At 41.3% G+C, this 16473-nt stretch overlaps 1 protein-coding gene across 1 annotated transcript; it reads right to left on the bottom strand.

Annotated features, from left to right (window-relative positions):
* Positions 1-6639: 6639 nt before the first annotated feature.
* On the bottom strand, positions 6640-11032 carry LOC111954882 (homeobox protein XHOX-3). The gene is made up of 3 exons (XM_023974794.3): positions 10444-11032; positions 9062-9297; positions 6640-8557 (listed from the first exon to the last, which is right to left on the bottom strand). The coding sequence occupies exons 1-3, from the start codon at positions 10814-10816 to the stop codon at positions 8030-8032; spliced, it is 1137 nt and encodes a 378-aa protein (XP_023830562.1). The 5' UTR covers positions 10817-11032; the 3' UTR covers positions 6640-8029.
* Between the last annotated feature and the right edge of the window lie 5441 nt (positions 11033-16473).

Here is a 16473-nt window from a genome sequence, read left to right as displayed (position 1 = left end):
AAATTATTTTAAACAATGTTGCATGATCTGGGTGAATTCCATAGGCTGTGTTCCACAAACAGAAGATGTGATGTTTGAGTTCCACAGGCTGTGTTCCACAAACAGAAGATGTGATGTTTGAGTCCACGGCTGTGTTCCACAAACAGAAGATGTGATTTGAGTTCCATAAGCTGTGTTCCACAAACAGAAGATGTGATGTTGAGTTCCACAGGCTGTGTTCCACAAACAGAAGATGTGATGTTTGAGTTCCACAGGCTGTGTTCCACAAACAGAAGATGTGATGTTGAGTTCCACAGGCTGTGTTCCACAAAACAGAAGATGTGATGGAGCAAGCTGGGGAACAAACAGATGATGATAACTATAACAACTCTATCACATCACTATCAGCATGCTGAATAGGAAACGTTCAGACCCTGATGTAGCCAGCAGAATGATCGGTATGGTCACTCCTACCTATACTCCTACCTATACTCTGCCTATACTATTACCTATACTATTACCTATTCTACTACCTATACTCCTTCCTATACTCCTACCTATACTCCGACCTATACTCCTACCTATACTATTACCTATACTATTACCTATACTCCCTCCTATACTCCCACCTATACTCCTACCTATACTGCTACCTATACTGCTACCTATACTCCTACCCATACTATTACCTATTCTACTACCTATAGTAGTAGAATAGAATTACCTATACTATATAATGACCTATACTCCCTGCTATACTCCTATCTATACTCCTACCTATACTACTACCTATACTATACCTATACTATTACCTATACTCCCCCTATACTCCCACCTATACTATTACTTATACTCCTTGCTATACTCCTATCTATACTCCTACCTATACTACTACCTATACTCCCCCTATACTCCCTCCTATACTCCCACCTATACTATTACCTATACTCCCTGCTATATCCTATCTATACTCCTACCTATACTTCACCTATACTCCCACCTATACTCCTACCTATACTGCTACCTATACTCCTATCTATACTCCCTCCTATACTCCCACCTATACTCCCTCCTATACTATTACCTATACTCCTACCTATACTCATACCTATACTCCTACCTATACGATTACCTATACTATTACCTATACTTTTACCTATACTTTTACCTATACTCCTTCCTATACTCCTACCTATACTCTACCTATACTCCAACTATACTATTACCTATACTATTACCTATACTATTACCTATACTCCTTCCTATACTCCTACCTATACTATTACCTATACCCACCTATACCTATCTACCTATACTCATTACCTATACTACTACCTATACACTAACCTAAAATTACTATTAACCAGTTTTATACTAATTCTACCTATACTTCCTACTATACTCTTACCTCTACTTCCTATCTTATACTCCACCTAATTTCTTGTGATACTTTATTTTATCTAATACTACTAACCTATTACTCCTCCAAACCCCATACCCTTAATATTACTGATCATCCTTTATACTACACCTATACTTACCTACCTGATACTCCTGACCTAATTTACTATCGACCTATACTCCACCAATATAATATACCTCATTACTTTTATTACCTATTACTACTACCTATACTCCATTTTTGACTTACCCCTACTATACTATCACCTATTACTATTACCTATACTATGAAAAACACCAATTAAAACACAAAATAATACTAGAAACACTAACCAAATACATATTTACCTTAGTACTATTACCTATTAGCTTACTACCTATGACTACTACCTTTTATACTATTACCTATTACTTCATTTCCTTATACTACTATTTTCCTTATTACTTTCTTCTTATCCTTTTATATACTTTATACCCTATACTACAATTACCGTTTTATTACTACTAACCAATTTATCACCTCCTTCCTACTCCTACTCTCAATACTATCACCCATAGAATACTATTTATCCTAAGACTGCGCCTAGACCTATACTGCCTACCTCATACTTGAACCTTATTATTTTACTATTACCTGGATATACTAAACTACCATAATACTACTACCATATACTCTGACCTACCAGTCCTTCCTAGTACTTCCTACCTTGAGTACTCTACTGTATACTCTTTACCTATTTCTGAATTATACTTCCACTAACCAGGTATACTATTACCTATACGTCTACCTATACTTTGTTTTCACCTTTTAACTCTCGCCACCCTTGGAACTAATTATAGCGAAAACTGTTATACTGCCTACCACCCTATAGATCTATTTGTATCCCCTTATATCACTGTCATTACTATCACTCCTTACCGCTATACTCCTAACCGTTTATCACTATATACTAACATATAGCTTACCTACCTGCAAATAATACTGTTCCACTACCTTAAATACTCCACGACACGTGCATTCAAACATGAATTTTTAGCTAGATTACTATATCCTTCCCTTGTTATTACTTACTGCGTACGCGGGATATACTACAATACCAAAAAAGTGATGATTACGATTAACTCTATTTCGTGATACTTCCTGTGTTCCCCCACAATGGGGTGTGGGGTTCAACATATTTGGGGTGCAGCATAGGGCCTTTGGAGTTTTGTGGGGTGGTAGCAAACACCCCCAACGAGGAACTAGAACGTAACAGGGGAGTGTGGGGGTAACACACAGAACCAGATACAGGGGAGTGTGGGGGTAATGCACAAGGGAGAATGGTTCAAATTTAGACCAATGTCGAGGCCGTAGACCCATAAACCTACAGGGAAACCCATAGTTCTATAGCACATTTGGGGATGAAGCAGAGAGGTAGCCCATCTACATGTAGTGAAGGCAATCTGCCAGAAAGAATGTATTTATACAGCAGTGTAAGCTACATCATGTGAAATACCAAACCCAAAAGCTTTTGCTGTTTCACTCACGCCATTCTGGAAGAATCGTGGTAAGTATCGTGATGATCATTGTAACGGTGGTCATGTGATGTCAGCGGAACAATCAACAACGTGTGGAACTTCCACATCAGAATTTGTAACCGTTTTTTGGGTCGAGATTTCCACTTCGATACAGCTACAAACGGAAGTGATTTTTCCTACTCTCACACACACAGTGGTTTTAACGTGTTTTCATTTTACATAGACCTATTTGACACATATTGCGCATTATAATTTATACAGAAATTATTATTCAACCRTCCTCACCTGGAATTTGAACTGAAAACCTCTGGGTTTACGGTATGCTGAGTTTCCTGCTATGCCACTATGGCCTTGACGACTACTGGTTAATCTGACTATTGTCGGCATGTACTTATTTCAGCTAGTGCTTTCACTATAGTTGTTTAATGTTGGTGGGGCATGTTAACCTGTTTTAGTGATTCTCCTGAATCACTATGATCAATACAAGTCTTTATTGAGTGTAATTTTAACAGAGCTAAGATTTATTTTTGGGGGGGATGTTGATGGAATATTCTCCTAACCCACAGAAAACTGGACACATGAATGTTCTTGCAACGTTCTCATGAAACATGTCTAGAACATTAATATCTTACATTCTGAGAACAACCACACTTAACCACATTCTGAGAACAACCACACTTAACCACATTCTGAGAACAACCACACTTAACCACATTCTGAGAACAACCACCACTTAACAATTTCTCGACGAAACAACCACACCTCTAACACATGTCTGAGAACAACCACACTTAACCACATTCTGGGTAAGTTCTATTTGACATTAAGGGAAGGATCTCTTGGAAACATTCCTTTCACATCACGGCAACATTTCTATGAAAATGTTAATTAATGACCTAATGAGAATCTTAAGGGAACATTATCTAAAGATGTGGGAACGTTTGTTGTTAGCTGGTGTAGGCCTAGGTACCGACCTTGTCGTGCCAAATTGGTGGTGCATCCCTAAAGTGCTTGTGAAGAACAGTTTGAGTGAGTAAAGGCCTATTTGTTAAGGAACCATTAAGTCAGCGAATTACTCAATCATCCAATGGCGTGGCAGAAAGCATTCTGGAAACCCCTATATATTGCCTATTGCCAATCAGTGTTTTTCTCTCGTCTCTGGGGCTACATTGTGCATACACATATGGTGTAAACATGCATAAATAAAATATTGGTCCGTTAAACTCTAGCTTAATATCCATATAGCTCTATTAGGTGAGGGAAATCGTTATGTGCCAGTCTGAATTGACTCACATCAACAAACGCTATAGCTAGGCTACAACCTGTTTAGATCCACCTGAATAAAATAACCGGTGACAATTAAAGAGGCACCCCCACTCCCTCATGTCACCAGCTCTGAGCAGCCGTGCCCTTCTCCCTCCTCCCCCCTCCCTCTCCCGTAGGCCCGGTATAAAAGCCCTCTCCCGTGCACCGTAAATAATGTTGATAAAGACGCCACCGAAAACGACTTTCACACATCGCCCGATTGATTTAACGTGACCTCCGTTTCCAAATGATATTGGAAGCCTATTTAAACAGATGAAGGCTTAAATTGTCTTGCTTGTATGGAGTTTAATTCCCCATTCATCATCATTACTCAGTGATTGGTCCATCCACGCCTCCCCTAGCCAKCCCCGCGCGCTATGACAAGGGCCTGTAAATTAGAATGTAATACAATTTAAACAGCAGCCGCAGCAGCCTCCGATAGAATGACTTTGTTTTTTTCTCTCTCCAGTGGACAGCTGCTCCGCACCTCCCCTATCAAGAAGCTTTGTGCTAGTCAGGGAWCCGACGAGCCCTGAGCCAATTCTCACTAATAACATCTTATAAGACCGATGTAATTGCTGTTATGTTCGCAATATAGCAGCCGTTCGGTCGTAGTCTATACTGTCTTCCAGCGATTAAATAGCGTGTTGATGGTGGATTAGTCCATTGAGTATTCAACTGTAGTGAGGGAGAGCTGGGGATCCATATGCGTTGTTAGTTAAATGTGGTTGTAATTTGTATCACTTTTATGTGTCTTTCAGGCAACGTGACGCGCGTTTGAAAATGTGATCATATGGTGGGGGTGGCTGCTACTGTATGGGATAATCAAAATAAGCTCCTGGCTGCTGCCCATAACTCACACTGTCACTGTCCAATGGGACACCATTTTGAAATGGCCGATGCGTTTGAATATGTATTTCGTTTACATTTTATTTTACATTATTATTTTATTATGCAAACCAAAACTATTTTCCTTTCCGTCCTGCAACCTCCATATCAGGCTAAAATATGGCGTGATAGCTTACATAAATCTGCCTTGTGGTTTCGCCCGACCCGGGCTGCTTAAACGGTGTATTATTCCAAACATATGCATTTTAATCAGCTCGGTCACACTTACAAGAACTCCACTTAATAAGGCGATCAATCACACCTTCGCGCGTGGGGTGGAGGGTATATCAGGGGGGAGGGGGCTCGCGGGTGCCGTCTGATTAGGACGAACCTTTTACCTCGTGACACACGGATATGACCGCGGAATGGGAGAATCTATCGAATAATTAGCCTACACATAATTTTTCTACAGATACAAAAATAGATATATGCTAATATATTTTAGAAACGTGTGTTTATTGGAAAGGGAAAGGAAGAGTTTGGGCCGCAGGTACCCGAGCTGTTAAGCGCGGTTGGCCAGTAACCGAAAGGTCGCTGGTTCGAATCCCCAAGCAGACTAGGTAGAACATCTGTCAATGTGCCCTTGAGCAAGGYGCTTAATCCTAATTGTTCTGGATAAGAGCATCTGCTAAATTACCTAAACTGTATCTCTATAATAAGGCCATAGGCATTTTTTTCCTAAAATGGTAGGCTAAGTAAAACCAACCGTAGTGTAATCTTGTCTCGTTTATTCGTTAGATAACGATTGGAAATTWGTTAATTAGAGAACGATCATGACTTAATTAGTCTTATTTTAGCCTCATTGCATAGTTATAGGGAAAATGTGTTGTTACTGCGTTTTACACGGCATAGTCTATTGGAGTGCTTTATCCACCTTCCACTTAAATGTCACACATTTTCAATTTTCCTTTGCTGAAATCACTTCTAATCTACCCTTTCGGCGATGTAAACGCCCATTAGAACCCTATTTCAGCTCGTGGTACTAGTCTTTTCCAAATGTGTCCCATTATATCCAGGAAGCTCTCGCTTACAGAGAGCGCGCGCCTCAATTTACAAGTCAAATGCGCCAATTAAGCTCGGGCTGATTGGTGGGACCGGTTAGATCATCGATCTTTTGCATTCCAATATCTTTTCGAGACAACTAATTCTGCTGTTGTCTATTAACCGGTGGAGAAAATATGACAGACGTTAACGGAGCCCGGGGACCACTTAGCTGCCACACAATCTCGCTTGCACATCACAAGACGAGGCCCAGCATCTCTGTTTTGACACCGGCCACTGTATTTTATATTTTTCCATTCCATTTGTCTAAAATAGCCTACAATAAAGGAATTTATAGGAAGTCACATAGTTCTATTACTTTAGGCTTTGCAATGAGCTATGAATTCGTTCCATATCAATAGAATACGAAAAAACCTTTTTGGATAATATTTTCATTTGATTTAGAGTAGGATTCTACATGCAGGTCTTCCTTTGATTAAAAACAGTAGGTCTATAATGAGTCATAGAATAAAACATTCGATAGATGTTGTTGTTTGAAATGCTGTTTATTGCAAATTTGAAGTCCAGAACAATACAACAATTTATTCAGCARAAATTACCAGAGTTCAGCACCTATATGAATTCGCTCTCTTGATCCTTTTTACAGTACTACCCATAAAACATGACAGGGTTATTTCGATGAAATACTATGTCAGTAACAGTGCAAAGCGAGAAATTGACATAAAGAAATAATAGCAATTTCCCAAAAATATTTTAGAATGAGTAGGCTAATAAATATAAGGCTTATCTTTCAGAATCAGTCGTTATAAATGCATTAATCCAAGCATTCGGTATTATGAACATTGGCTGAGGGTGAAGTAGGATGCAGTAGAATTGGGGAGGCAGGGGGAGAGAGGTGGCAAGTGTTCAGTCGAGGGTATATGGGTGAGATGGGCAGCTCGAGCAAACGAACTCGGCCTAATTTGCCTGGAGTGATTGTCCAATGGCTTCTCTCTCTTCCCTTTCCCTTCTATATCCTCCTCTCCGTTTCTCCTTCGTCCTCTTCTCAGACTCCCGTCACCTATCCTCCTCTTCCCCGTCAAGCCAGCGAGAGCTAATCCGTTCCCCTGACGCCTTGTTACGGTTTGGCAGCAACGAACCCTCCACGGCCTCCGCGCGCGCCGGTATGATCATTTATTCAACACTCAAAATCCATCCACCACGTATATATAGGCCTACATCACTTACTAATTTTACCAGCATCTGCACATTTCGGCCCCACCCGTCAAAAAGGGAGGCTCGGATAGGGAGATAGAGAGCCATAATGAGACTGTGCAGTCTGTTAACACATTCCCTTGTCAAAAGGGAAGTTGGAATAGACCATTCTAGTGAAATTTACAAAACAGGTCAATTTGGAAATCTGAAGAGACTATAGATAGGCCTAAAGATAAATCGTTAACGCCATCCGTCACGGAGATAAACGTTTGTCTGTAATTCCCAGTCCACCCGCACTCTCTCTTTCCTCGCACCAAATTAATCTTCAATAAATCAAATGTGTTTTTTGTCCGATCTCATAATGTTTCATAGTCTGCATGGGGTTTTACAACTGAATTTTTTTTTTTTCAGTGGATAGACTGTCACGATGTGTGAGATCGTCGCGTTGGTGCTAGAAAACATATCGCTAAAAACAAGGTAGGCAAATTGTTTGCGCCTGAGCACGTTCATCTCTCCTTTTTGTAGTAGCAGGTGTATGTAAGAGCGCGCACTGCGGTATCTGTCGTTTATGCTGCTGCTTGTATGGAGTATGCTCCACGTGATCGTTGTATTCATGCTGTTTGGGTCATGTTCATGTTTTTCTTCTCTAAGTTTGATAAAAGCTCATGGTAAAATATTATGGCCCTCTTCTGCGCTTGTTTGACCCAGTCCAATGAACACATGTGGATGTGCTCTCTTCGTTTTATCTGTTCAATGGCACCTCCTCTCTCTGGTCCAAAGTCCCCGGCGAGGACTTGCTCAGCACCGACGGWGTAAACGTCARAAACGCGTCAGTCCTGSTCGTTGGGGAGCACGGGAARTCTGACCCGGTRGGCCTCTGTKGAARRCCGTTTGWTTGAGCGGAGTGACAGGCGAGGCAGGAGCAGGGGCTCCCCCCGGGACCGAGGCCGTGGGCCGGGCTGGGGTACAGGTGCGGGTGCCTGAACGAACACAGAAGCTCCGGCCTCTGGTAGGGGTGAGACAACATCCGGAAACTGTCAAGGGACCTGAGGGGGTTGGAGAACGGGGTGGCGGAGGAGGCCGGGCCGGCTCCGACCCCAAGGTGGGAGTAATACGGTAATGGTAGGTGGGACGGGAAGGGGTAACCCAGGTTCCCGGTGGCGGCCGCGTGACTCATCATGTAGGTGTAGAATGCGGGGTCGGCGGGGTGAGGCCACGTCATGGCCAGACGCTGGCGCTTGTCCTTCATCCGGCGGTTCTGGAACCACACCTATGGAACACAGACATAAAGACAGACAGGCGGGGTAAAATATTAACCTACATCAGTCTGTGACGAGACAGACAAGGGATTTACAGTTGTTTTTGCACTTTACGCAGGGTTCCAAATGGCCTTACAGTTGGCGAGTAGTGGCCAGACCAATAGGCATATGCAAATTCCAATTCATGAGTCAATACTTAAGCTCGACCCATAAATGTGTTCAGTTTAATCATTAACAAAATGAATCACCGTTTCATTTAGGTAAATGTTGCCTGCACCTGCATTTACAGTATTGTTTTGAGAACCCACATAAATATAGTCTGAGTAGCCTAGGCCTCGATTTGTTGGATATGATTTCAAGCGAACTCACATTGTTTTCTTTTTAGATTCGCAATTAAACCATGTCCTTTATATGGCCAATATGTTCTATGGGCAATAATGTAGGTTTAGATGTAGTCGAGAAATTGTATTATGTTGTTGTAATATTGTTGTTGTTATTATAGACCCTAATCTCACCTTGATAGTGGTTTCTGGTAAATTTAGTGAAGCCGCCAGTTCGCATCTCCTCGGCCTGGACACGTAATTCTCCCGGTAGAATTCCTTCTCCAACCGGCCGATTTGCTCCCGCGTAAAGGCTGTCCGGTACCGTCGCATCGCGTCAGCCCCGTAGGACAGTGAAACCTGGCCCAAACCCATCTTACCGGGATCCATACCGCTGTCACTCGGGTGGATGGGGGAATCACCGTTTCGACCTGGAATGGGTTCAAAACATGAATGTGATTGTTTGTTATCGAAAAGCCTAAAGTAAAGATACATTTGATTATACAATAGTATCCTACAATTGTACAGTGGTTTCTTTTGTTCGTTTTGTTTTTGTATAATTGACACTGCAGCCTGTATTTTTCGTTTGATTGAGGTWGACGACAATCGAAAACAGAGCACCAGAACTAGCCAAAATGCATCTGATGCTAAATTAGGCCTATATACAGTAAACTAAACAATCCATATAGATGAATATCATACCTGCAGAAGGGACAATTATATGAATTCATAATTGTGATAATTGTTTGCTTGATATCAGTACAATATTTTTATGAAATAAATGTGAAGAGAATAGCATAGGCCTATGTATGACTTACCTAATTAAATACAGATTAAATAAATACAAATACATGTATAATAATTCGTCCAACATGTACTCTACTTTTTCCCATTAATTTGAAAACACATCCTCAAAATACATATGATAATAAGCATTAGACAATTCTTTTGGGGGCTATTTTTCATAAAGACATGACCAGTTTGATGTCAGTTCTCCTGGGGTTTGGTCCCCAGACAAATCCAATCAGTCTACCAACGAATTCATATAAACCTTTTTTTGTGTTTTTTTTTTGGTCTACCATTTTTATTTGTGGTTTGTTTAGTACTTAACATCTCTACTAGTAGCCTAGTTCGTGCAAATTGGTTAATTTGCTACAGGGTGTCTGGCGCCGGGTGTACTCGTTTTAAAAAAGTGACACTGTGGTTAAAACCCTAGCTAAGGGGGTGTAACCCTAACAGAGATCTCTCATGGGTGTCGATGTAACAATCCACGAGTTCAACTATAGTGAAATTCATTCATTCATGTGACATTCATTCCAAATGAACGTTGTTATAAAAACATAACAATTACGTTCCGTAAGTCGTTGTCACTCCTTTTCACAATACAATCATATGGAATTTCTTGCATATGTTACCCCATAATTGACTTATTCATTATGGATGCTGCATGCACATAAATAGGCTACTAGCGATGTTTACAGCGTGACATCTATTGTATTCATTCATTTACGTCCAAAATCCCATCCATGCAATGTGTTGAAGAAAACGAAAAGAAGAGTTCCACGCCGTTCCATTACCTTTCCCGTTGGGGTAGTCCATGCTTTCTGGCGTGCAGCTCACATCAATTTCTTCATAGAAGTCTGACTCTGTGTCTGAGCTGCTAGCTTCTTTGTTGGTGTGATCTAATCGATGACTCTCGGTTGAAGAGGACATGCCAACCAGCCTTATATCGGCGCACACGCGTCCCCGTGCGCCCTTCACCTCCTCGTCCGCTCTGTCTCGCGAGTAGGGCGCAGAACCGGGGCTGGTGTAGTTCCTGCGGACCGTTTTTCCTTGTGATTCTCGCGCGGGGCTTCCAACTGCTTCCGACAAATTAGAGCCCGTCTTGCCAACTGCCGTGCCAAGTTGACCTCCTTCCGCAAGCATCACCATCTCTTTTCTGTTTTCCATTACCGACGAACGAACAAACGAAGGCGCGTGGAATAAACCAGCGCCAAATCGCTACTATGGAAAGAGCACAATCTGGCTGTGACACTACGGGTGGCGAAGGGATTCAGTCGTGAGAGTGGAGAAAAGAGAAGAGGAATGGATTGAAATGAGAGAAGAGAAGAGAGGGGATGTACGTTCTGACCCTGCGAGGCGAGCGCTCCAGAGTGCAGCACGAGCTCTGGGAGGGATCACCATTGCCCTCGCTTTCTCTCGAGCTGTCATTCTTAATAGGGCAGTCGTCATGATGGCACCCCTGATGACGCCCCGCATCGATTGGATGTGGATAAACAGAGAACGAGCCATAGAATTAGGAATTAGAAATAGGTTTTCTCTATGGAACGAGCAATTACAACAGTGGGTTGGGGGGGGGGGGGGGGGTCGAGGGCTAATAGGGAAAACAAGCAGCTTTGGAACCGGAGTGTAGAAGCACATCACCACACGGCATGAGCTAACGAGCAAATTATTTGGTGCCGGTATCATGAGTATATAGCAAGCCCACTGAGCATCAATGTTCTCAAATCCTCAATTTCCACAAAGAAACAAAATCATTATGATGCATTCTGACAAATCTGCATGCATGCTTTCAATGAATTGATTTGAAAGGTTCTACATGTAGTTCTTAGGTGGTACACAATTATTAAGATGATGAACAAGATTGATGTGTCAATTATGAAGATCAATAATTGACTAATAACTTGGACACCAGATTATGTAGCCTAATCTGTAATGTAGTAATCCATAATATGAAACCAACTATTTCCATTTTTAACAATGGACAAATTATCTGTGTTGTTAGTTGTGACGTGGTCAGCAAATAGCCTACTGTTATATATATTGTTGGAAATATCAATATTCTTGAGGAAATATGATGTATGTTTTGTCAAAACAAAACAAAGTTATTTTAAAAGGTCTAATGTGAAGAAGAATGCATGATAATATTACATTATTCAATGCAAGCGTTTCAATCAAAAGCATCATGGCCTCCAATGCATATCTGACATCAAAATAATAACGTTGTTATAATACAACGTCCGTGAGACCGCAATTCTAAACGGAAGTGAAAGCAGGTTCCATGACCAGTGGGGAGTAATAGAGCCGTTTAAAACACGTTCCATTTGGAACAACATGCTTCATGAGCGCCACGAAGCGCCTAATGAAATGAAATGGAGATGTTCGCTCAATAGTGCCCTGTCCAAGTGTCCATAGAACGCTGCGTAATTGGAACAGAACACGCAATCTTCGTCACATTTCAATGCCCCTATCCCTCTCCCTCCCCCCTTCCAATCTCTTTCCCTCGCTCTCTCACCCCTCCTCCTCTCCCTCCCTCCTCACCCCCTCCTCCTCTAAAGTGGTGTCAAGTAAAGTGCTCAGAGGTCAAGTCCTGGCGGCCAGAGTTAAGATTACTGACCATTTTACTTGTGATTACATTTAGGCTATATTAGTCTAGAAAACCAAGAACATGGGCTACAGGACAATGTGACAAGGTTTTTATCACAACTAAGGCCTATAATTTAGGAAGCATTGTTTTACTGTAATTGTGTCGTTTTTTTCAGCTATACTATAGCCTGCATTAGGGCTATGGCATATTTGAACAGGGTAAAACTTTATATGCATAATATGTGTCACAAAAAAAGGTATATTACACATTACTGGAAAAGTCAACCATTTGATTATTGTGAAATTTAAACAACCATTTCTGACATTCTCTGTGCACACGCGCCTGTGTTCTATGGGTGATTACGCACGCGCAGATAAAGGCGAGGCCGTGCATGTGCGGTGAATGTTTTCAGGGTGGGGGCCGTCTGTCTCCTAAACTCCCTTTGATGTATGTACTCTAGCGCAGTAAAAAGTCACTAAACACAGCGATAAAGGGCAAGGCTTTTAAGGCTATGGCCTTTGGGGGAGGTTGAACTTGATATTACCACTTTAAAGATTTCACGGTGTTTTAAGTTGAGCCCTGGAATCGTATTGGGGCCTGTTACAACTCTCTTTCTGTTTGTTTTCTACTTACCCATTACGCATAGCATCCTCAGTAGACTATTCTGTCTATGAAGGATAGGCTATATAAGCATCCAGACCAAGCCGTTATTAGCTAATTGACGAAGATTAAGTATACAAGGTTGGGTGCGTCCCCATTCTCCACCCTTCTCCCAATGTGTACTTGCACAAGGGTTCTATCGGTTGCTTCATAAATGGAACATTTAAAAGTTCTATATAAAACCCTCTGATCAGAACCCTGAGGGTTCTTCACTGAATCAAAATTGGCTCCATACAGAGCCCTGCATTTGTTAATTATGGCTACTAATAAATATAAATATTTATATCTAAGAATATAATACACTGAACAAAAATATAAACGCAACATGCAACAATTTCATTGATTTACTGAGTTACAGTTCATATGAGGAAAACAGTCAAATTTAAATAAATTCATTCCCGAAATCTATGGATTTCACATGACTGGGAATAAAGATATGTATCTGTTCGTCACAGATACCTTGAAAAAAATGGGCCTCACAATGTGCCTCAGGATCTCACCAAGGTATTTTTGTGCATTCAAATTGCCATTGATAAAATGCAATTGTGTTCGATGTCCGTAGTTTATGCCTGCCAATACCATAACCCCACCACCATTATGGTGCACTCTGTCCACAACGTTGACATCAGTAAACCGCTCACCCACAGGATGCCATACACGTGGCCTGCGGTTGTGAGGCCGGTGGGACACATTGCCAAATTCACAAAAATTCTTTGGAGGCAGCTTATGGTAGAGAAATGAACATTAAATTCTCTGGCAGCGGCTCTGGTGGACATTCCTGCAGTCAGCATGCCGATTGCATGCTCCCTCAAAATTTGAGACATCTATGGCATTGTGTTGTGTGACAAAACTGCACATTTTAGAGTGGCCTTTTATTGTCCCCGGCACAAGGTGCACCTGTGTAACGATCATGCTGTTTAATCAGCTTCTTGATATGCCACACCTGTCAGGCGGATGGATTATCTTGGCAAAGGAGAAATGCTCACCAACAGGAATGTAAACAAATTTGTGCACAATATGTGAGAGAAATAAGCTTTTTGCACGTATGGAAAATTCCTGGGATCTTTTATTTCAGCCCATGAAACATACGACCAACACTTTTCATGTTGTGTTTACATTTTTGTTCAGCATATTTTCTTCTAAAAAAATAACCGCCAGTCAGGAGCATGCAGACAGCTGAAGAGGTAGCCTATGCTTAGATAAGCAGAAAAATTATCTCTTTTTTTTTTTTTTACATAGAATAAGCATAATGATATGGCTCTAGATTGCAGGAAAAAGCTGTTTCAGGTGTTTGAAAAACGTATAGTCAGGAGGCCTAGCCCCCCTCCGCACCACTCCCCAGCCATCCTCAGATTTTTGGGGTGCATACCACCCCTGATCAGGAGTACTTGCTACTGTGATTCCTGAAATGCAGGTTACTGGCCCAACGCTCTAACCGCTATGCTACCTAATAAATGATTTATAATAAGTCTTGGTGATTCAATAGCCTAGTTAATCATTAAATKACTTTTAAAACACTATCTACATTTGGCTCAGAGTCTGGCAGTAACCCAGCTATCAGAGGCAGAGGATCTCTCTTTCGGCTGCTGCTGACAACATCTTCATGTCAGTTGTTCTTCAACATCATAATAATTATATGTCTGCATAGCATTTTGTCTTCATTTTGGCAGATGAACTCATATTTATTTTGAATGATTAACTCATGTTTTTGCTCCTTTTTTCTTGTCCTCAGGAACCAGCCAGGCAATATCAACACAACATGTAAAGTGTTGGTCCCATTTCTCATGAGCTGAAATAAAAGATCCCAGAAATGTTCCATGTGCACAAAAGCTTATTTCTCTCAAATTCTGTGCACACATTTGTTTACATCCCTGTTAGTGAGCATTTCTACTTTACCAAGATAATCCATCTGTCTGACAGGTGTGACATGTCAAGAAGCAGATTAAACAGGATGATCAGTACACAGGTGCACCTTGTGCTGGAGACAATACAAGGCCACTCTAAAATGTGCAGTTTTGAATGTTCATTTCTCTATCATAAGCTGCCTCCAACGTCATTTTAGAGAATTTGGCAGTACATCCATCTGGCCTTACAACTGCAGACCACATGTAACTACGTCAGCCCAGGACCTGTACATCCGCTTCTTCACCTGCAGGATCGTGTGGGGGGGGGGGGGGGGGGGGGGGCTGAGGAGTATTTCTATCTGTAATAAAGCCCTTTTGTGGGGAAAAAAACATCCTGATTGGCTGTTGGCTGGACCTGGCTAACCAGTGGGTGGACCTATGCCCTACCAGGCCCACCCATAGCTTCTAACCCTGCCCAGTCATGTGAAATCCATAGATGAAGGCCTAGTTCATTTATTTGTAACTGTAACTCAGTAAAATCTTTGAAAATGTTGCATATTGCGTTTATATTTTTGTTCAGTATATACATGCTTCTATCTTGAAGATAACAGTGCTCACTGTTGCCCATAGTGGCCGTTTCCACGTCATCTCCCAACATCCTCAGACATGGATGGACATCAAATGCTGACTTGTATCACAGGTGACCTGCCTGGGCATGTCAGCTAAAGTAGTTAGACCATCTAGCTACTCTAACTGATTGATAGCCTGAAATGACTTATTGGTAGCTAGTTATGAGATTGGCAGATTGGGAACCTATCTGGGCTAGCTAAAGGCAATTTCATAAAATTGCTAGGTGGCTAGTCGTATTACAGAGAAAAAACAACAAAAAATAGAAATATTATAAATATTTGTTTTATTTTTTAAACAGGGCTAATCTGAGGAGGCATGTATGTGGCCCTGTGGGCATTACTCCACTACTCCTGGTGCACTCTTATTTAACTGTTGAAACATTTCCTTTTTCAAGAAAACTCTCAGTTTTTGTCATAGCCCTCAATAGCTTTCATACAGTCTAAACATGAGCTTGTCCAAGGTGTGGGACTTGAAGACAGTCGCTATCCAGTGGAGCACTGTGATTGATTGCCCCAAATTCTAGGGCTGACAGCGGGGCTAAGATGAGGGACAAATTGATGGCTGGTTGCACCTTCAGAATTTTTGATCTAAGAGTGTAAGCTATGATTTTATTAAACACACAATTTCTTCTTGCTTCTAGCTAGCATTTAGTTTGCATCAGCAGAGGTTTGTATGAATCTTGCTGTTTGCCACTGACCTCCGCAACAATGTTGCGAAATATGAATTTGATCTCGCTCTGCTAGTGTCGGAAGAGACAGTTATCCATTTTTCTGACCAGGTAAAATCATGCAGCAGCATCATTAATATGAATATAAGTGTCAAAGCAAAAAAGCTAAACAAATGAAAAAGCAGGTTGTTAGCTGTCATTTTAGAGTTTGACATGACTGTGTTAGCTTTTATTAGCTGTTGTTGTCTAAAATCCACATTACGCTCTGGGGTAGGGATAGAACCCTTTTGGTTCTTTGCCTTCAGTAGGTAGTATTATARTATAATATAACCTTTTCAAATGAATCTTGTCCAAATAACCAAAAGGCTCTATATAGAACCCCAAATAACCATTGTTTCTAAGAGTGTACCCATCATGGATTAAACAATGTGAACACCAA

Source organism: Salvelinus sp. IW2-2015, linkage group LG30, assembly GCF_002910315.2.
Source record: "Salvelinus sp. IW2-2015 linkage group LG30, ASM291031v2, whole genome shotgun sequence".
Classification (NCBI taxonomy): domain Eukaryota; kingdom Metazoa; phylum Chordata; class Actinopteri; order Salmoniformes; family Salmonidae; genus Salvelinus; species Salvelinus sp. IW2-2015.
This window is presented reverse-complemented; position numbering and strand designations above follow the sequence as displayed.